The sequence below is a fragment of the Salvia splendens genome, chromosome 18 (genome assembly GCF_004379255.2).
Source record: "Salvia splendens isolate huo1 chromosome 18, SspV2, whole genome shotgun sequence".
Classification (NCBI taxonomy): Eukaryota; Viridiplantae; Streptophyta; class Magnoliopsida; order Lamiales; family Lamiaceae; genus Salvia; species Salvia splendens.
In genome coordinates this window covers 23327890-23348309 of record NC_056049.1, presented here as the reverse complement: position 1 = coordinate 23348309, position 20420 = coordinate 23327890, and the positions used below count along the sequence as shown (strand labels likewise).

Genomic DNA, 20420 nt, shown 5'->3' with positions numbered 1-20420 from the left:
TGGTCGAACAACCTTAATTCCGGATATAATAAGAAGGAATGATGTCTGGTTTAACTTAATCCAAGCAATTTTGTCAAAACACCAAAAATATATAGTATGATCTCATATTGGGACCATGATTCTCCTGCAATATTTAGCTACATTCCCACACAAGTTCATAACGATAAAGTACTAGTTTTCGAACTCGATTACTTCATGTTAAAAGAAGATTCGACGGATCTATAGTTAAGGTGGAATTTTCCCCAATAAAGCCAAGAGGACTCAGACCACTCAAGAGGTGGTGAAAACATCAAGTAAAGAAACAACACAAACAACTAAATAAACTGTGCCAAGAATGTCAACTAGCAAACCACATCACAAGGAAATGCCTCTCAAGAAACATAGAGTAGAAAATAGCAAAACAAAGCATAGTTCAAAACGCCTATACCTACCAACAGCAAAGAAAGACTAGCCTCAAACAAGGATAAAAGAACAAGTGCAACAACTGACCTTAACCACAATCAACACGTCTCGACATCCCAATTAATTTTATCGTTTGAAAGATAGCATATTAGCATATACGAGTATCATAATCACAAATTAGATAAACAATAGCAATAAAAAGATTCAAGCACAGGCATATGAAGATGAATAACAATACAAGGTTGCTTGTGGCCAGATTTATTAGTGTTCAGTACAGTCAAAGGCAAATTCAAGGTGCCACAAATAACTAGAAAATTGCACAGCAGAGTCTCAGCCAAACGAGGTAATAGTTATTACATCTCCCCTATCAAAGGCTTCAAAAATCGACTCTTCTCGACGCTTCAACTTATGCGTTCTTCTTTGTTTCAGCTGACTTGATGATGTCAATGAATTCGGGCTACAGATTAAAATTAAAATAGGTGAAAGTCAGAATATCACACATTCAACTGTATACGTGTCGTTTTTTCAGGATGGGAAGAAATGTGATTATTACCTTAAGAGAAGCACCACCAACAAGGAAACCATCAATATCAGGCTGTGATGCCAAATCCTTGCAGTTTCCACCATTCACAGATCCTGCACGAAAATATCAGATCAATATATTCTGCGCGAGGAAATTATTAGAGCTAAAAGCTGTATATTTTACAAGACAAAATATGAATGCACTGCAGATTTACCTCCATAGATGATCCTGGTTGAAGCAGCAACATCAGCGTTCACGTTGGCTTTAAGCCATTTCCTCAACTCAACATGTACCTATATGTTTGAGTGGGATTAGACATCTTTGTGCCACTAACACTTTTCAAAAAACGGTGAGCATGATCATGAAAGACTTACTTCTTGAGCCTGAGCAGGAGAGGCGACCTTTCCGGTTCCAATAGCCCATACAGGTTCATAGGCCAAGACAACGTTTGTCCAATCCGAAATCTTTTCTGTAATGTTAGAGTGGAGTTAGTTTCAGGAAAAGAGTCATGTAAAGGTGGGAGAACAACTAGATTAACTTCACTGAAATTCTTTTGCAAAAGGTATCATGATTATTTCATTTCTTACTAGAAAAGTTCTTGTGGAATATGTATAAAACCAAAAGTATGGATTTTATAAACAAGCAGGGGTGTTACATACTATACACTAACAAAAATCTAGCGCTAGATGCTGGTTGGAAATGAAACTTACAAGTGCCCCATGATCTACTTGGCATATCCAATTTATTATTTAAAAGTCAAAACCCAATAAAATTAGATTTAAGAAAGAAAGGGTACAATTAATTTCCCAGAAATGAAATCAGTACCTGCAATGGCTTTGGTCTGTGCAGCCACAACATCCACAGTCGTTCCTGCTTCCCTCTGTTCAAGTGTCTCACCGATACATGCAATCACCTTCAAACCTTTCGAAAGTGCATATGCAACTTTATCTCCAACAAACTGAAATCATGGTAAATTCCATTTTGAAATAAATGAGGAAAAACCTAAAACATAAGCACAAATAATTTTAATAAAGTTAATCATCAGAAAATTACCTCACTTGATTCATTCAACAAAGCTCTCCTCTCAGAGTGACCAAGAATAACCCAAGGTACGTTCAGGTCTACAAGCATCTCAGCACTACAAAAGATGATTAAACACAAAATTTTCATACTCCTAAACCCAGACACAAGCACCGTATATTTGGATATGCCAATTCTTGTTAGATTTAGATCGCAGAAGGATTCTTACCTAACTTCGCCGGTGTAAGCACCTCCTTTCTTAACCCAACAATTCTGAGCTGCAACGTGGAAATCAGATCGCAGAGACTCTTTTACCAAGGGAAGAAACACGTATGGAGGACTGACAACCACCTCTGCAGGGAATGGCCAATCAACACAAATTAGTTGACATGGATGAAAAAAGAAAACAACACACAGGCATACACACACAAACAGTTCCAGAGTTTAAATATACTTCCTTCAAGTAAAGAGAGTTTTGGCTGAAAGTGCAACAGACAAATACAAATATTGAAGCAACTATTAGAAATATGGTTCTTTATAATTTCGCAATGTCAAAACTCAAAAGTCATTGAGATATGGCGCACAACTTAAGCATACTGTGATAGACTATAAGTCCAACACTGTCATTAAAAAGGATTTGTATTCAAGTAATATGGCTTTTCAAACAAGTAACATATGAATGTCAATAAAACAAGACAACCAGATGGTTTATTCCTATCCAAACAGATAAAAAGAAGAAAGAAAGCCTCAAAGCAAAAATTCAAAATACAAAATTTGTAGGCAAGAAATCAGTGGATCGACATTGATTATTTCATTATTTCCTTGACCATTAACAAATTCACCAGTTAGAAACTTTTAACGTGTCAGGTTAGTAAAATATATCCTCACCAACTACATCCTGGGATGGCACTTGAGCAGCATTCAGTGATGCGACGATCTTCTTTACTTCCTCAGTGTTACCATTCTACAAAATGAAATTCAAATCTCTTAGCAATACAACAACTACAGCTAAATGAAAGTATAGATAGCTGATATTCAACCAATCACTCCAGAAAAAAGGCAAAAAAAGAAAATTACGAAAATGTGGGTCAATAAACTGATACTCTGTGAATGCTACAACAAACGTTTAAAAGTTAATCTCAAAAGTGAGAACATAGGATATCTAGATAACGAATCCACCAGGAATTCAGTTCACAAGAAAAAATCTGATAAAAAACAGTATGTTCATCGCATTTCCATCGATCGATCTCCGAAACTACTAATACGGAGAAATCAGCTCAGATCCGAATAGAATAGCATTTCGACTATTGCTACAAAATCAGTAAACTCCCAAGCAAAATAAAATTCAGCGATCACGTCAAAGACAACCGACTATTGCTACAAAATTGCAGACTAATAACATCCCTATACATTGAGATGAATAAAAAAACATTAATCTGTAGATGAGATACATAAAACAACGTTAAATCTGCTAAAAGGAATAGATTAAACAGTAGATCGGAACGAGATCGGCCGAAATGGAAAGGAGATCCACAACAAACGGATTAATCATTCTCATAACATCGAAGAGATGAGTACTTACGCATTTCCAGTTGCCACCGACGAAGAACTTTCTGCCCATTTTTGATATCGGAGATAACTAGAAAATGCACGAGAATATGGCTTTTGGTAGTGTGGAGTAGTTGGTAATGGCAAATGACTGGTTGTGAGTGATGATGGATATCCGCGAATTTATATAATCGAGAAAGAGAAAACTCATTATTTGTGGATCAAGAAAAGTGAATTTCCTAAAATGCCCTTGGTAGTGTATGTTGACGGAATATTCGAAACGCATGCGGGAATCCGACTTTCGTCTGAAATAAAACAATCCAATACTCATTTTAGGACATCCTCATAAATATGTCATTCCACTTTTATTAATTTTAATTTATAAGTTCATTTTAGAATATCGCTGGATAAATATTTTATTTTATTTTAGATACGTAAAACTAACATTTCGTTAAATCTTTTAGTTCGATGTATAAAAGAATATTTTATCGATGACATTTTGTAACATAATTAGAAAATTACAGTCTCATTTTTAAAATGAAATGGTAAGTGAAGTAGTGGAATGGGTATATATGTTTTTATGTGCTAAATATGAAATTATATTTCCGTTGGGCAAGGACAAAATTGTTAAAAAGAAGAGATTTGTATTGATAAATGGGGTATTAATCACAATTACCTATTCAAATAATTTCATTTACAAGTGTATATCCATCCCTAGACTTCCATGTCCAAGGCCTTATTTGCTTTATAATACAAACCTGTGGGCGCTGGTTAAGCACTAGCACATTGGAAGCAGAAAACATTTTTTCCTAATCTACAGCCAATGTACAGATTTTTATAAGATGATATATTAATTTATTTTTTTCAAATTCTATTGTCAAAATATCAAAATTTGGTATTCGCAAGTTTGCGGTGATGCAACCCACCATTCAGGGACGGACCTAGGCATGGGCCAAGCCGCTGCTCCAGCGGGGGCTTGGCTGGTGCCGGACCCAATATTCACCATGGCAGCTCCGGCGCTCCCTGCCTGTATCGACGTGAAGAACCCAAAGAGGCAAAGACCAAATGTGATTTTACTTTTTTTACAGAGGAGTAGAAGAGGAGAGAGGGTAAGGGAGAGAGGAATGATAGTAATACTTTACAGCTATACGTGGGGACCACTTTAATTTGATTTGGAAAAAAATAACAATATAAATATTGTGATTTTGTCATTTCATTCAATATTATGCCTTTTTAAAACTTATTACGTATTACGTATTTATATTTTAGGTAAATTTCTTAGTTTATTCTATCTATTAATATATTTTGAATATCTATGGTTTTGGTGCATTTCTCTATTAATATAAAGAGTATTAATAGTAATTAAATCATAAAATTTAATCAAATTTTAGTCAATCTAGTAGGTCTAAAATTAAAATATTTAATTATATTTTAATTTTTTCACTTGTACATATTGTTTAAAATTAGAATATTAAATTATGATTTTTTAAATTTTTTCACTTGTCTTATCCGTGTACAGGATGCTCCATCGACTTAGGATGCAATTTAAAACGATGCATTTTTATTAAAATCAATATTTTTCTTCTCTTATTTAATGAAATGATATTATTTTAAATATACCAAAAGACAGACATTTATATAAGGATGATATCATAGGAAAATTAAAAATTTCGTAATTTAATATTTTGATTTCAAATGTTATACATATGATTATTTGACTAAACTTTGTGAAATAAGTAGGAAATGTACTATTTATGAATATATCATTTTTATGGAGTATTATTACATATAACATTTTAAGAATTCTAGCACCGGCTTATATAAATTTCTAGTTCCGTCCTTGCCACCATTAATTCGTATCCCATGAATCACGTATTTATAGGTGGTGTTTGGTTTCCTAGATAAAATAATATCAATATATAATCTAGGATTGAGTTGTGAGATTATTTTAGTCATAGGGGGTTAGGTATGACTAATTATCCCATGATTATCCATCTAGAATTGAGTTGAGAAACTAAATCTCATGAACCAAACACACAACTAATTTAATCCGATATACAATCTTACAAACCGAACACCCCCATAGTGCATTAAATATCGACGAAGGAAATTTAAGTAGTAAGTATTTAACTATGGACGGACATTACAAATAAGGCCCGTAATAACTTTGGAGAAGTCACTTAGTTTGGAACTTAATTTACCTATAAATTCCTAAATATTCGTCGATTTTTGATTTTGTATATTAACTTAAAATCTGTGTATAAATTGTTATTGCTTTCTTCTAATTTTATAGTCAACCAAAATTTCGGAATTGATATGACTTGAATACTTCGTTACGGGCAACCATCAAATACCGACCAAAACTACATCACATCATATTATATGCACTAAAACAACATCACATTATGCTAATATTATTTATTGAGTGATAATTTATAAGGGGAAAAAAGGAAATGAGATAGAACGGATAAAACAAGAAATGATATTATTTAGTTTGATAGTATAACACAACAACATTTCACTATCTTTAATCCGTATTGAAATCTTGATTAATTTTAAAATAAAAACAAATCAATAATCCGATAATTTACCACAGATTTTATATCTACTAGTATACATGATCAAAATTAAGCTGAGATTCAAGAATTTACAGGCAAGTATCTTTTATATAAATAACATACTACTATTTATATTGACATAACTTGTATAGTTGTAAGAAAAAAGAATGAAAAGAAGCTAACAGTCACGTCCCTAGTTTCACTTCATATAAGTACATACGTTAAAAAAATTAATGCTAACAGTCACATCTCTAGTTTCACTTCATATAAGTACAAACATTAAAAAATGTCAGCTTCATCAGCTTGATTTTATACATGTTTATGAAGAAATCAACAAATTTGGAACCACGAAATAACACAAGTAACTTCAAGGACAAAAGATGAGGAGTTCTACTTTCTTGACGAATCGCCAGATTTCAACTCCCTCTCAAGCTCATCGAATTCCCATTCCCCGATGTCCTCTGCAGTGTAGTCTGGATCTACTTTTCCAAATTCAGACTCAAGTTTCGCTAACTCTGCTTCAGGGTCGAGTATCTCGATCTGCTTCGACTTAGGTGAGGGCCGTTGCTCGACAGCCTTCCCAGCACTGACTTCTCTTTCTGCCTGCTCCGTAGAGGAGCTTGTAACGCTTTCACTAGGCGATTCGTCTGCCTCTTTAGTGGGATTCTCAATATCCAGAGTAGGTCGCTCAATGGATTCAAATTCCTCTCTTAGTTTCTCAATTTTGTCAAATAGCTCTTTCACCTCCTTATTCTCTTTGCTGAAATAAAAAAAAATACAGCATAGACTTAAACATGGAGTCTTGGCAAGGTACTATACAGGGAAGGACAGGAGTGGCTATATTGGATTAGCAGTAACACCTGGAAACTTTTCCTTGTTCGGCATAAAACCGCTCTCTCATGTTGTCCACTACGCTGAAAGTAGTTATTATCTGCAAGTTGTTAATCAAAATAAACCGGCTAAAGTTTTTTGTAAACGTTTGATGACTCAATTGCCTAAGACTACTAGTGGTGTTACATAAGTTAGACTTAGAGATAGTCAAGAAGTTCAAATACACAATATTTTGATGAGTTACTTCTGCGAAAAAGGAAACAGAGCGAAAAGTTGGCCATCATGGGTATGTGGGGGATGGTGATAAACGAAGCTCCTATAGATCGTTAATTTGAACTTTAAGGAACTAATATGAATTAATTTCTGTTTACCTTAGCTTCATAATCCAGGTATTCTTCCTCGAGATTTCTCTTTGGGCTAACCAATTGAGAATCGTCAGTTTCCAATCTAGGAGCCGGTTCAGAGCTGTCAGCAGTTTCAGAAATATTAGGCTCGTACGTGGCCAAACTAGGATATTACCATTTTTTGCAAATGTTATAGGGAAATACCCATCAGTCAGGCACTTTAAGTTCTCTACATACTTTCCAATGCGATCAATAGGCGGTCTAAGCTCTTTCTGCATCGAATGAGACGGAAGAAGATGGATATATAGTTTGCAAAATTCACAATTAGTAAAAGAAGATACGGAATGCCATTGCAGTGAATAAAATAAATAAATAAATAAAATAAGCACCTCATAAGAAGAAAGCAGCTTCTTAACCAAATCTGTGAAGTATTCTTCGTGTCTCTCGATCTCAGCACTTTCAAATGCAAATGGAAAATGAGCAACAATACACCCTCAGAGAAAATATGTACGTTTGGAGCAGTTTTAGAATGTAAGCCACTCTTAGTATGGATTTTACATGGACTTTTTAAGAAGCTGATATAAGTATGCCAATATAAACAACTTTGCAGTTCTTCAAATAGTGACACTTTGTTAGAAGTCCATTAGGAGGTGGCTATCAAATACGATATTGTCTTAAATGAAATTCATCTAAAAGTCCGTTCAAAGTGTGCTTCGATACAACCATTATGCAGCTCATATATAAATAGGTAAAAATATGTCAATTGTAGAAGTTAAAATGCACATGTTTATACCAGAGATTTTTATTCACTAAACCATATTGAATTCATACATACTTGGTTTCTTTCTCCTTAGCCTCCACATATGAACACTGAAGAGACCAAGTATCTTCCAAAAAGTTAATCCACGTACTAAGAATATCTGATTCTGTTCGACAAGACACAATGGATTTTGCTAGTTCATCCTCCTACAAAGTTGTAAGGATATGTAAAATAAAACAATCAAAAAATGAATAAGGCAACCCTTGAAGTATAGTTGATAGTATTTATGATTTATCCACATGATTCAGTAGCATATGGAACAAAGTAATTTTTTTATGGGAAAGGTATAGCAGTAATTTTTTTATGGGAAAGGTATAGCAGACCTTAGTTTTCACATGGGCGACAATTTGATCATTAGCATCAAAAAATTGATCCCTCTCTTCCGTGACATTGTGAAGACGAGCTAGCACAGCAGACAAGGAAGTATTGACCTATATAATCAAAATGTTCAGATTACCAAAACAGAAGAAGTTAATTTTTAAGAATAGATTAAACCAAAACTACTTGTATCCATTTAAGAAGCAGTTATGGAAACAATACTTTAAAATATCTTAAGAGTAAATGAAATTTTGTGTTTATCTAAGATTCTTCCTGATCCAATAGAGAAGATTATAAAAATATTTAGTTAAACATCTACTCTTTAAATAATTTTTGGAACTTAATAAAGGAGACACTGGCAGTTGGAGGATGGAAATCAAATAGAAAGTTCAGATTCTCTAATGCAAACAGACTAAAGATTTCCAATCATAAAAAAGAAGAGTTGCACATAATAAATACCTACCCATCTGCCCAACAAAGAGTCAGAGAGGGCGGAGGGGGTAATGGAGAAGGACAGAAGCCAAAACTTATTTTCATGCAAGATCATATTTTCGATTCTACTCTATTTCAGCATGTTGGCACTTTGAGTCACTACATTCACAAACAATAAAGTCTGAATATTGTATGTCATAATCGATGTTTATGAATTCCTGAGACCAAGGCAGTACACGATTCCCATGGGTTAAACACTCTCATTCACCTTCAAGCCTTGAGGTTAAACACCAAGCATGAGAAAGACACACATGCGTACAAAGAATGTGTTTACTTTGAGTGATAGGATAGATTTATAAAAGATAGGATTGAGTATTTGAAGGATAAGATGATCAAACAAGTCCAATTTTAGTCAATTCATCTATATTATTATTAGCCATCCATCATAAAACTCAAAGTAAACGCCCCATAAGTGAACGTCTCATCAGAATGTAGGTTACTGTACATGGACAAAGAAACACCTTTTTCAATTGAGCTTCAAGTTCATCCCTCTGTTTCTCAAGATCAGATATCTCAGCTTTTAGTTCCTGAAAACAAATTGAGCCATCAGCATATCTAGCATGCAAGAAAGCACAAACTAGCCATGACATGATAAATATGTATATTTATCCTTCTGGTTGTCTACGATATTTAATGATAAACTTCACCTCTTTGTTTCCAGCACAGATAACTAAAAACTACAGAAAGACGGCCTTCCAGAAACTCAGAACTTGATTTCAGTAGGTCTATGAAATTCAAGTGTCCAGGGATATCATTTTTGCTATGTTGCTATCAATATCATTAATAGAAATTTTGTATAGGATTTTTCATCTAGACAGACTTATATTTATAACATAATGATCTTCACAGTACTTACTGAATTACAATTACTGAACTCATGCATATTTTACTTTTTTAGTTGTTTTAGGCTATTATCTTATCCAAATAGATCTATAGTTGTTTAATTTTTTTTTTCAATAATCATAATATTTATCTACGTATAAGCATCAGATACACATTTTAATATTTTCAAGTTGTTCCCTTTAAAGTGTCTTTATGTGTTCCATTAAAACTCTTCTAAAGTTTACTTAAGCAAGAAAAAATTTTACACAACCCATTTTCTTCAATTCCATACCTTTTCAATTTCACTAACTTCACTGACTTTGCCCACTCGAAACTGCAAAGCATCTTCTTTCTGAAGTCTGTAAAGAGCAAAGCAAAGTGAAACTTTCAATAAGAGTGACAAAATTATAACAAGGACTCTCATACAACTAAACAGGAAAACAGATTCCAAAACAATTACAGCACATCGGTACAGACCCACCCTAAGCACAAGTGGAATCCATAGAAAAAATAAAGCAAGCAAGTCAGAAATGACATAACACCAATATGGAGAGAACAGAGAGCTAGTATGCAAAAACCCAAGAATAAATGGCAAACAGATAGTTGATAAAACTTGTAACATGCAGTGATATACCTATAATCAGAAATGCGCTTCTCAGCTTTTGAAGATGAGCTTGCTAGGGATTCCAACAATACCTTCAACTTATCAACCTGACATTCTTAAGACACAAATTTCAGAGATCTGGAATATTCGGCCATTAAATTTTTTTCTTATTGAGCTTGAAGCAGCCAGCTGAGCAAACAACAATTTTCCAGAATTCTAAAGTAGTTCTACAGGATGAGTCACACACAGGTCTGAGGTTGCATATATTGAACAAGTTTCCACTGGAAGCAAAGGACATTAATGAAATCGTAATCACAAAAAAAGGCGTAAAGATTTAGTAAAAGAGAAGATGGTGGGCTGAAAAGAATGTTTGCAAATTTGAACGAGGCTTGATTTAACCATGAGATATTAAATGGAAAACTAACACCATAACAATAAAAGGCAGAAGGCTCATGTACTATGTAAGCACCTTCTGAGAATGAATTTCAGCTGTGTCTCCACATTTAATAGCTTTCTTTTTCAGTAGAAGCACTTCCAATCTGAAGCACGCTCTGATGTGCGCAAGTGCCTCTTTAAGAGCCTGATGGAGGAAAAAGATAACTAGACATGTAAGATTATGAATTTCAGGACATCAAAGTAGTGCACTTATAAGTCATATTTATAAAAAATACATAAGCACACACACAAACCACACTTGGACACTATAATTTTTCCATTGAATTGACTACTTTTTGCTAGTAACTTGGAAATGTATTTTAACAAACAGATCAAATTCCTTTTGAGTTTTTTAAGGAATAGAAGTTATGTTCAATTTATGCAGTTAATGACTTGCAAAATATTCTACAGCAATTCCATGGATGTATAGGGGATCTGGAGGGGAGCCACCACGACAATCGATTTTGTAAAATAGCTGAGAATTTAAATTATAGAAATACGAAATCTTATCATATTCCTGACTTGATTACCCTACTTCAAGCACAAATGAACTAGCTTTAACTAACTGTTATGCTTTCATTGGTTGGAAGATTTACTAATGTGACAGTCTGAAGCCCTAAGAATATTTCAAATAGAGAGGATATAAGTACTGGAAGCAATAAAACATACAGCATAACAATCCACTTGACAACTGGTCACCTTAAGAAAATGCAACTGACTTGAGATTTTAACAGACCCTGCCTAAGATGCAATGGAAAAGTGACAAAACAATTGGGTACAGCAATGTTCACCTCTATTGTTGATGAAGCGTTCTGCTTACTGTTTGTTTCAAGGCTGTCACCATCATGGTCATAAGATGCTCTTGATTCAAGTTTTTTCTTCAATGTGGAGACTTCAGCATCAATCCTGTTTGTAGAATCAGATGTGTGTCAAAACTGTTTGTAGGCATGGATCATAAGTAAAAGGGGGAAGCAATGAAACTGGCATTCAACGAACCTTTGAATATCAGCATTGATTTTCAACCCTGTTATGGCTCCTTCAGCAAATTGAAGCAACTCTTCTCTCTTCACCTATCCAAACAACAATACTTAGATTCTTTAGAGGCTTATGTTTCAGACGTTGAAAGGAATAAGACTTATTTATTAAACTCAGGTTTTCAAAATTAAAGATAAGCTATTTTAAGTGCTGCCTTATTTAATGGGGTATAGAATGCATTGTCAGTATGAGAAAACATATCTAACAGTAGTATAGTTACCAAACTTTCTTCCAATGTGAGCTTTAGTATTTTATGCCTACATAACATGAGTAGTATTATCCCAAAATTTCTTCAATGCTGTGCATTAGGTTTTATGAAAGGTAGGTTATTGACTAGTACCAGTACTTCATCTTGGTAGCCGGAAAAGACTTTTGCGAGATCCTGAATGCTACTAACTATTGCATTATGAACTGCTTTTCCACCTGTGAGACAGAGTCTGCAGGTGCACAATCGTTACAGGCTTATAGCCAGATCCAAGTATAAATTTATTTGACCAATATGCTTCAATAGGTGAGCAGCATGCTCTCTTTCTCGGCGGACTTTAAAATCCACATTAACTAACATAATGGAGAAACTTACCCGAATAATTCAAGCAGTAAAGAAACTTCATCTTCACTTGGAGGTTCAAGAATCTAATCAAGCAAAAGAGAAGACAACGCAAGTCGTAAATTCCAGCAAAATGCATAATTTCAAATCAATATAGCATAGTTGATACTTGATATTATAATCAGCTCATATTATTAGAACAGAAAAAATAAGGTTCTAACCAGTAAAGATATATCTTCAGGAATAAAAAGTAGAACTAACCATATCCAATAAGTAATACTAATGTCTACCACGTATTTAACAACAAGCTTTGGCAGCAAAAAAGGTTGGCTGATGCAATGATGCATCACTCCCAAAAAAAGGATAAACCGAAACACACCATATCCAATAACAATTGCTTTGTTTTGGTAGCAAACTTTAGGCTTGTATCAGAAATATTATTACAAGATCATTATCAGTATATGAACACAATGCCAAAACAAATATATACTGAAATGGGACAATTATAACTTACCATGCATATCGATATTCCCTCCAATGCCTGACTGTAAAGAAATACATCACGGAAGTTCAAAGGTTCGCCACCCATGTCTGAATCATAATATAACACCTGCCCGTTTGATAGGAATAAGGGGACATAAAAGTTGATCCATGATAAGTGATTCAAGAAGAAAATTTTGAATCAACCGTACTTAGTGAATAAATATTGATAAATCAAGATGGACCTTAAATATAACTATTTAAATTGCCAATTTTTTGAAGAAACAATTGTACTATTACTATTTAAGTAGTAACTAAGGGAGAAAGAACGAGGTCTAAAACTGCATTCTTATCAATAAATCAAAAGCCATGGGGATAAGTTGTGTGATCCCTGAATCGACCTAATGGGCAGGTTTTGAGTTAGTAATGATATTACAGGAGAGGACGTCGAATCGTCGATCCTCACTTGCTCTGGATGTCTAGGTTATCAATTTATTTTATATAGCAAGTAAATGGTACATACACATATTCACATGTATGAGCATGATGGATGATCTTTCCACTAGCAGCATTTAAACCACTACTATTATCTATGTAAATCATAAGCATAAGGAGAAAAACATGAATAGACAAGGCGAAAAGGATGTAATAAGTGGTCTAAAAGGGCCCCACAGAGCTTGCACCTTGTTGGTTTTCAAATCATTAGTAAGTAAAACTAATAAAATGAACTTCTAAAAGTGGAAACATGGAGAAAAGTATGAAGTCAGCTTAATTATACAAGCATGAAACAAGTACTGCTGTAGTATAGACTATAGAGTTCAATAGCTAACCATTGACTGTCTTCTTGGGCTCTTTGGCTCTTCATGAAGTAGATGATGCTCATTGTTCGTTTCTTTTTCTTCAAATGTGAGAGTGGAAGAGTTTTCAATTTCTTTTAAAACAGCCACCCATCTTCTCATCAACTCAGCTCTCTCACGCCCCCTGCATGCAACAGAAGCCTCCTCTAACCTTTTCACAGTCTGCTTGAAGCTTTTAACATTCCCACCACCCTGACAATACCAACCACAGACTTCACAATTTGAGGAAAAAAGTGCGAACTGGTACTACACAAGCTTACCATCTTCCACTAATCAAAATAGATAGCCAACAGAATATAATAATCTACAATTTTCGATTCAAATTCAAGGCATTACTTTTCCCATTAAAAGTCAAGTGAATGATTTTAATCCCAAAAGGTAAAAGCATCCTTCTAGGTTCATATGCATTCTTCGACTCCATGCATGCTCAAACTATACAAACAATTAGATGATATCTCCATTTTCTTCAATGAATTTCAACATTAGACCAATAAATTGTAAAGCACCGCAACTAACAAAAGGGGCGTGTGTGTTTATTCAATGTCAATAGACGCAAAATTATATTCACTCTTAACACCTCAATCAAACAAAACTCAAATGCCTATTTTCCAATCCAAGTAAAAAACGATCGAGAGCTGAAACCTGACAGTGTACAAATTTCTGCTAGCATTGTCATAAGCAAAACCCCCAATACCTAAATTATCAAAAGTCAAACTAACCATATTTCACTGATAGTCACTATTTTTTCCCAGTAAAAACTCCAAACAGGTGGCGGGTAATCATATTTTTTCTTCTAATTCGCAAATGAAATGGTACAAAATTGAGATGCAAAAGATTTACAATGCGGTCTTGGAGGAGTTTGGCGCCCTCGGCGACAGCTTGGCCGGCTTGTTGGACGACGGAATCGGCGTAATTTTTGACCGTGCGAGTGAGGTTGTTGTTGTTCCCCACCTCCACCGCCTTGTTCACCGCCGATCGTATCCACGACATTGTGAATTAGCTCCCAATAGTGATATATCTGCTTCTGATATCTGTTAAATTTCTACTTTGGTATGCAATTTATCTGCAGAGGTTGTGTGCACGTGTAAATTACTCCAAATTTGATGTCTGATTTTGGGTTTTTCACTTCCCCTCGGCTCCAGCGACTGACAAGTAAGACCGCGTTTGGCTTCAGGAAAATGTCGGTGCTTTATTTTTATGGGGAAGGAAAATATTAGCGTTAAATTAGTGTAGTAGGTAAAATATTTCCAACTAGGATCACTTACTATTAAGAATCTGACTCCATCGATCAACCAAATCGGAAACTGAAATCTAAAGCACAACGAAGAATTATGTGGTTTGATCAATGTGATCTACATTCACGGACAACAAAACGAATCCTTTATTCACCTCCGAGCTATCAAGAATATACAACACTCTCTCAATCAAACTCCATCTTTCTCTCGAAAAAGAATGGAAGTAATAACCGCAAAATGCTCTCCAATAAAACAAAACGAGCTAAGACTTTTGATTGAACTATCTGTTGTGTGTGTGTGTGTTGATTCTTATATGTGAATCGATACAACCGAGTTGAAAAGGAGATCTCAAGAGTGTAACAAACTCCCAGCTGTAACTCTTGATCTTCATAACTTCCAACCGTCATGAACTTGGTGCAAGTCCGCAGTTGATCCGCTGCTCCTTACTCCACCTCTTCCCCTATTCCCTCATCTCCTTAATTACATTCACACTTCACACTTACTACATCTCCTATTACACACAGGGGCGAAGGTAAGAATTAAAATCAAGAGGGGCAAAATTATGTATAAGCAAATAATTAAATAATTGAGCAGGGGCATTTAAGAAGGAATTCAAACAAATATACAAATTTAAAGAAATATTAGTATATATACAAATTTTTGAGGAGGGGCAAATGCCCCACCAAAGGCCATGTGGCTACGCCCCTGATTACACACACAATATAATAAGAAGTGATGGTGTGTGTAATAGGAGATGTGGTAAGAAGTGGAGTATATGATCTCTCCTAAAATATTTTCCTTTAATTGGTAGTTCGATTATTGTACTTATCGAATCATATGAAAAATGATTATCGATTTAATTTTTAAAAACTTTTGATCATCTTTACCGCATTAAGATTGTTAGCAATATTAATTTATTCAGATTTTTTAGGTATTTTATCGAATTCAAAACTACGTCTTCAAGTTATATAACATAACAGTGTTTTTAAAACCAGACTGAATAGACTAGTTGTTCGACTAGTTCACAGGTGAACTGATGATGTATTGTTTGATATGGTTTAAAATAAAACATCAGATTATTGAATTATGATGAATTGAAAAAAATGGACTGTCATGAATCAACTCATAGTTAAATTGGTTTATGATTAATTTTAAGAAATATCTATTTTTTATTATTTTTCTTCCTCTTTCACGTGCACAATTTCCCTTTTAAGAAAAATTATAGCCAAGGATTTTATACTACTCCATATGTTAGAAACTGCATTCTGTTAGCTTTATGGCTCGTTGGGCTAACCCAATAATCAAATGGATTTTTTTGGGCGACCAATATAAGACTATGCCATCCATTTGTTTTTCTCTATATTGAAAATTTGGATCAATTAAACCCAAGAGGCTCAAACTTTATTTTGGCCCAACAAATCTATTGGGTTGAGATTATCAGTCCGCAACACAATATTTTTGAATAATCAACCAAAACAATCATTTTTTTTAAATATTCCAAAATTATGGTATATGATTTTAGAAATCAACTTTTTTACATATGTTTATGATGATATATTATATAATATGGAGTAATAAATTTTTATTCAACCAATATTATTAGTAAAATAGTAAAATTATTATTGGGACACATGAGATTAACATATAAGTGGCGGCTAGGCTGTATGAAAATGGAAAATTTATTGTGCAATGCAAAATCAATGAATCGATGTAGTACCTACAAGGCTACAATAAAGATATTTAGGCATTCAATCTTCATACGATCGAGGATATTTAACAAGTAAATATTATCTTGAAAGATAACAAACCCTAATTTAAGGACGTTGTGGGGCCTTTTCCCATCTTGGAAAAAACCATGACTAATGGAGTACCACGTATTTCGTTTAGGAGTTCATAATTGACTCGGAACGAGTTTTAAAAAATGTGAAGAAAAGTAGTGGAAAAAGATAGTGAAATGTGATTATTACTTTTATATACTCCTTCCGTCCCATCAAAAGCAATTAACATTTTTTTGGGACGTTCCCTCTAAAATGAGCTATTTTCCTTTTTAGCAAAAAAATAAACGTCATTATTACCTATTTTTTTCTCATTTCACTTTACTACTATTCTCTCTATATTTTAATATTCTCTAATTAACTCTTTAAATATTACTCCCTCCGTCCCAAGTTACTTGATTTGCATTTCATTTTGGAATGTCTCAAACGTCGTCTCACTTACTTTATCAACTCTCCTACATTACTCTCTCAGCTTTATTAAATCACGTGTTGAAAAGAAACACATCAAATGACAAGGGATGAAGGAAGTATTATTTTACATCTCGTGCCCAAAAAATATGCTTCGCTTATAGAGGGACGATGCGGTATTAGTATAATGAGTTAGTGTAATATTGCAGGGCATATTTTCCATTTATAGTAAAAATGAAAAGAAATTCTTGTTATGGAACAACCCAAAATGATAAAAAAATAGAATTTTATTGTGGGATAGAGAAATCATATGTTATGTATACATGCATGATGAATGCATGATCATATACGTACGTGGATATATATGATGATACAATACATATACTATACATGTTATGTTTTTGGCCCTAGATGAGCATGGTTGAATACATATAGTAATTGCAAGACAAAGAATTTAAGCACTATATCCATACACTATTAAAATAAATCGTCGTTTGTCCCAATTGGGTAAGCCAAACAGTAGATTACCATCCCTACCTAAATAAATCACGCCTCATCAAATCAGAAACATCCACATGTCTTGACCAAATATAGCCATACTTGTAGATAAAAGATTAGGAGATGTTGGTCACCTCTCAAATCTATCCATCTCCACAAATTCAATCCCACACCCCTCTACACTTCACACTCTTCATGCAAAATAACGGCACCAATTGAAATATGTACTATCATTATATAAATTATTCATCACTTTCAACTTTCAAGATTCAAGAAAGTGTGCTATCAAATTTAATTTCATATCTCATAGCAATGCAGAAGGTTCTTTGACTTTGTTAATTGCTCACAACTCCTACAACACTCCACCTAATTGCCATCAGCTTCTTCCCACATATATATAATTCTTCTCCTCTTTGTATTTACTCATAAGCAAATAATTCCAAATCAGCAATGTCGAGAGTTGTCGCTGATAACATCCCTCTTAGTAAGGTGGCGCGCGTGGAGTCCTCGCCCACGCTCGGCCACCTCCTCCAGTGCGTCGGCGACCTCCGCAAGGAGGTCGCTGGCGACGAGACGCCCGCGCACCAGGCGCTCGAATCGCCCCCGCTCGATCCCGTTCGTCCTCTCTTTCACCAACATAACATATAGCGTCAAGGTCCGCCGCAAGATCGCCCTCCCGAATGTGCTCCGCCGCCGCCCGGCGACGGACCCCGAGTTGGGTTTCTCGTCGGCGAAGACGATACTCAACAATGTCTCCGGGGAGGCGCGTGACGGAGAGATCATGGCGGTGATGGGCGCATCGGGGTCCGGGAAGTCGACACTGATCGACGCGCTGGCGAACCGGATGGCGAAGGGGAGCGTGAAGGGGTCGATCACGCTCAACGGTGAGCAACTGGAGTCGAGGATGTTGAAAGTGATCTCTGCTTACGTCATGCAAGACGATCTCCTCTTCCCGATGCTCACCGTTGAGGAAACCCTAATGTTCGCGGCAGAGTTTCGTCTGCCGCGAACATTGTCAAAGTCAAAGAAGAAGCTCCGCGTGCAAGCCCTAATTGACCAGTTAGGGCTTCGCAACGCGGCAAACACCGTCATAGGTGATGAGGGGCACCGCGGCGTCTCTGGTGGAGAGAGGCGGCGCGTGTCGATCGGGACGGATATAATCCACGACCCGATTTTACTGTTCCTCGATGAGCCCACGTCCGGTTTGGACTCGACCAGCGCGTACATGGTGGTGCAGGTGCTGCAGAGGATCGCGAAGAGCGGGAGCATCGTGATCATGTCGATCCACCAGCCGAGCTACCGGATTCTCGGGTTGCTCGACCGGATGATTTTCCTGTCCCGGGGGCAAACGGTTTACAGCGGTTCACCGTCGAATCTCCCGGTTTTTTTCTCAGACTTCAAGCACCCCATCCCGGAGGACGAGAATCGCACAGAGTTCGCCCTCGATATCATCCGTGAGCTCGAGGGATCACCCGGTGGGACTAAAGCCCTCGTCGAGTTCAACAAAACATGGCACGCGCTCAAACGCGGAAACGACGCCGTCTCGATAAACGCAACAAATTTATCCCTGAAAGAAGCGATAAGCGCGAGTATATCAAAAGGGAAGCTAGTGTCCGGGGCGGCGGCCCCTGGGGCCGCCGCTGCCCCGGCCTCACTAGTCCCGACGTTTGCGAACCCTATGTGGATCGAGATGGCAGTGCTGTCGAAGCGGTCCATCACCAACTCAAGACGGATGCCAGAGCTGTTCAGCGTCCGTCTGGGCGCAGTCATGGTGACGGGGTTCATCCTCGCCACCGTGTTCTGGCGCCTGGACACCTCCCCAAAGGGGGTGCAGGAGCGCGTGGGGTTCTTCGCCTTCGCCATGTCCACGATGTTCTACACGTGCGCGGACGCGCTCCCAGTCTTCCTCCAGGAGAGGTACATCTTCATGAGGGAGACCGCGTACAACGCCTACAGAAGGTCGTCATACGTGATCTCCCACGCGGCGGTTTCCCTGCCGTCGCTGATGTTCCTCTCCCTAGCCTTCGCCGCCACCACCTTCTGGGCGGTGGGGCTAGACGGGAGCTTCATGTTCTATTTAGTAATAATATTTGCCTCTTTCTGGGCCGGGAGCTCGTTCGTCACGTTCCTCTCCGGGGTCGTGCCACATGTGATGCTCGGGTACACGATCGTGGTGGCGATCCTGGCGTACTTCCTCCTCTTCAGCGGGTTCTTCATTACCCGGGACCGGATCCCAGGCTACTGGATCTGGTTCCACTATCTCTCGCTGGTGAAGTACCCGTACGAGGCGGTGCTGCAGAACGAGTTCGATGATCCGGTGAAGTGCTTCGTGCGAGGGGTGCAGATATTCGACAACACGCCGCTGGCGGCGGTGCCAGAGGAGCTGAAGGGGAAGCTGCTGGAGAGTTTGAGCAGCTCGTTGGGGATTAAGATCACGAGGAGCACGTGTGTGACGACGGGGGCGGATATACTGCTGCAGCAGGGGGTGACGGATCTGACGAAGATGGGGTGTTTGTGGGTCACTATCGCGTGGGGATTCTTCTTTAGGATTTTGTTCTACTTGTCGCTGTTGGTTGGGAGCAAGAACAAGAGGGCTTGAGATTTGGATTCGGTAGCCTAATAATAACTAATTCTATCTCTCTTTCTCAACTGTATTGTTGTTAATTGTTATGTATAAACTGATGCAATGTTATTTTTATGGTTTGTTTTTTAGTATCTTGTGCTTTTTTCTGTTACGATTTTTTTATTGGTTTTAAGTTTTTCTTATTTATTCTTTATAGTAGGAGTAGTATGTATATTTTATACAGAAATTGAAGTTGATTGTCATTTGAGTTGTAAATTATTCACCCCACTTCAAATCAGCTTGAA

The 20420-nt window shown here is 36.6% G+C and overlaps 3 protein-coding genes across 3 annotated transcripts; 1 reads left to right on the top strand and 2 right to left on the bottom strand.

Annotated features, from left to right (window-relative positions):
• Positions 1-591: 591 nt before the first annotated feature.
• LOC121776454 (triosephosphate isomerase, cytosolic) lies at positions 592-3666 on the bottom strand. The gene is made up of 9 exons (XM_042173627.1): positions 3528-3666; positions 2834-2909; positions 2175-2298; positions 1979-2063; positions 1751-1883; positions 1300-1394; positions 1140-1218; positions 956-1038; positions 592-859 (listed from the first exon to the last, which is right to left on the bottom strand). The coding sequence occupies exons 1-9, from the start codon at positions 3564-3566 to the stop codon at positions 809-811; spliced, it is 765 nt and encodes a 254-aa protein (XP_042029561.1). The 5' UTR covers positions 3567-3666; the 3' UTR covers positions 592-808.
• A 2537-nt stretch (positions 3667-6203) lies between these two features.
• LOC121775807 (myosin-10-like) lies at positions 6204-14818 on the bottom strand. Its single transcript, XM_042172873.1, has 18 exons — positions 14477-14818; positions 13610-13828; positions 12814-12909; positions 12333-12385; positions 12093-12189; positions 11714-11787; positions 11509-11623; positions 10752-10862; positions 10313-10389; positions 9971-10037; positions 9318-9383; positions 8370-8477; positions 8062-8192; positions 7616-7682; positions 7431-7498; positions 7254-7347; positions 6912-6982; positions 6204-6811 (listed from the first exon to the last, which is right to left on the bottom strand). The coding sequence occupies exons 1-18, from the start codon at positions 14624-14626 to the stop codon at positions 6442-6444; spliced, it is 2034 nt and encodes a 677-aa protein (XP_042028807.1). The 5' UTR covers positions 14627-14818; the 3' UTR covers positions 6204-6441.
• A 3184-nt stretch (positions 14819-18002) lies between these two features.
• Positions 18003-20264, top strand: LOC121776293 (ABC transporter G family member 6-like). Its single transcript, XM_042173462.1, is given in 2 exon segments — positions 18003-18154; positions 18156-20264. Coding segments are annotated over 2 exon segments (2148 nt in total). The 3' UTR covers positions 20152-20264.
• The last annotated feature ends 156 nt before the right edge of the window (positions 20265-20420 follow it).

What these genes read in the sequence shown, in the direction of transcription:
- LOC121775807 (XM_042172873.1), bottom strand. Translation starts at nt 14,626, where the DNA reads ATGTCGTGGATACGATCGGCGGTGAACAAGGCGGTGGAGGTGGGGAAC. An exon ending in AACTCCTCCAAGACCGCATT is followed by an intron (nt 13,829 to 14,476) that starts GTAAATCTTTTG and finishes TGGTATTGTCAG; the next exon opens with GGTGGTGGGAATGTTAAAAG. An exon ending in GCTACCAAGATGAAGTACTG is followed by an intron (nt 11,788 to 12,092) that starts GTACTAGTCAAT and finishes TTGTTTGGATAG; the next exon opens with GTGAAGAGAGAAGAGTTGCT.
- LOC121776454 (XM_042173627.1), bottom strand. Translation starts at nt 3,566, where the DNA reads ATGGGCAGAAAGTTCTTCGTCGGTGGCAACTGGAAATGC. An exon ending in ACAGACCAAAGCCATTGCAG is followed by an intron (nt 1,395 to 1,750) that starts GTACTGATTTCA and finishes CTAACATTACAG; the next exon opens with AAAAGATTTCGGATTGGACA. An exon ending in TTGGTGGTGCTTCTCTTAAG is followed by an intron (nt 860 to 955) that starts GTAATAATCACA and finishes TTTAATCTGTAG; the next exon opens with CCCGAATTCATTGACATCAT.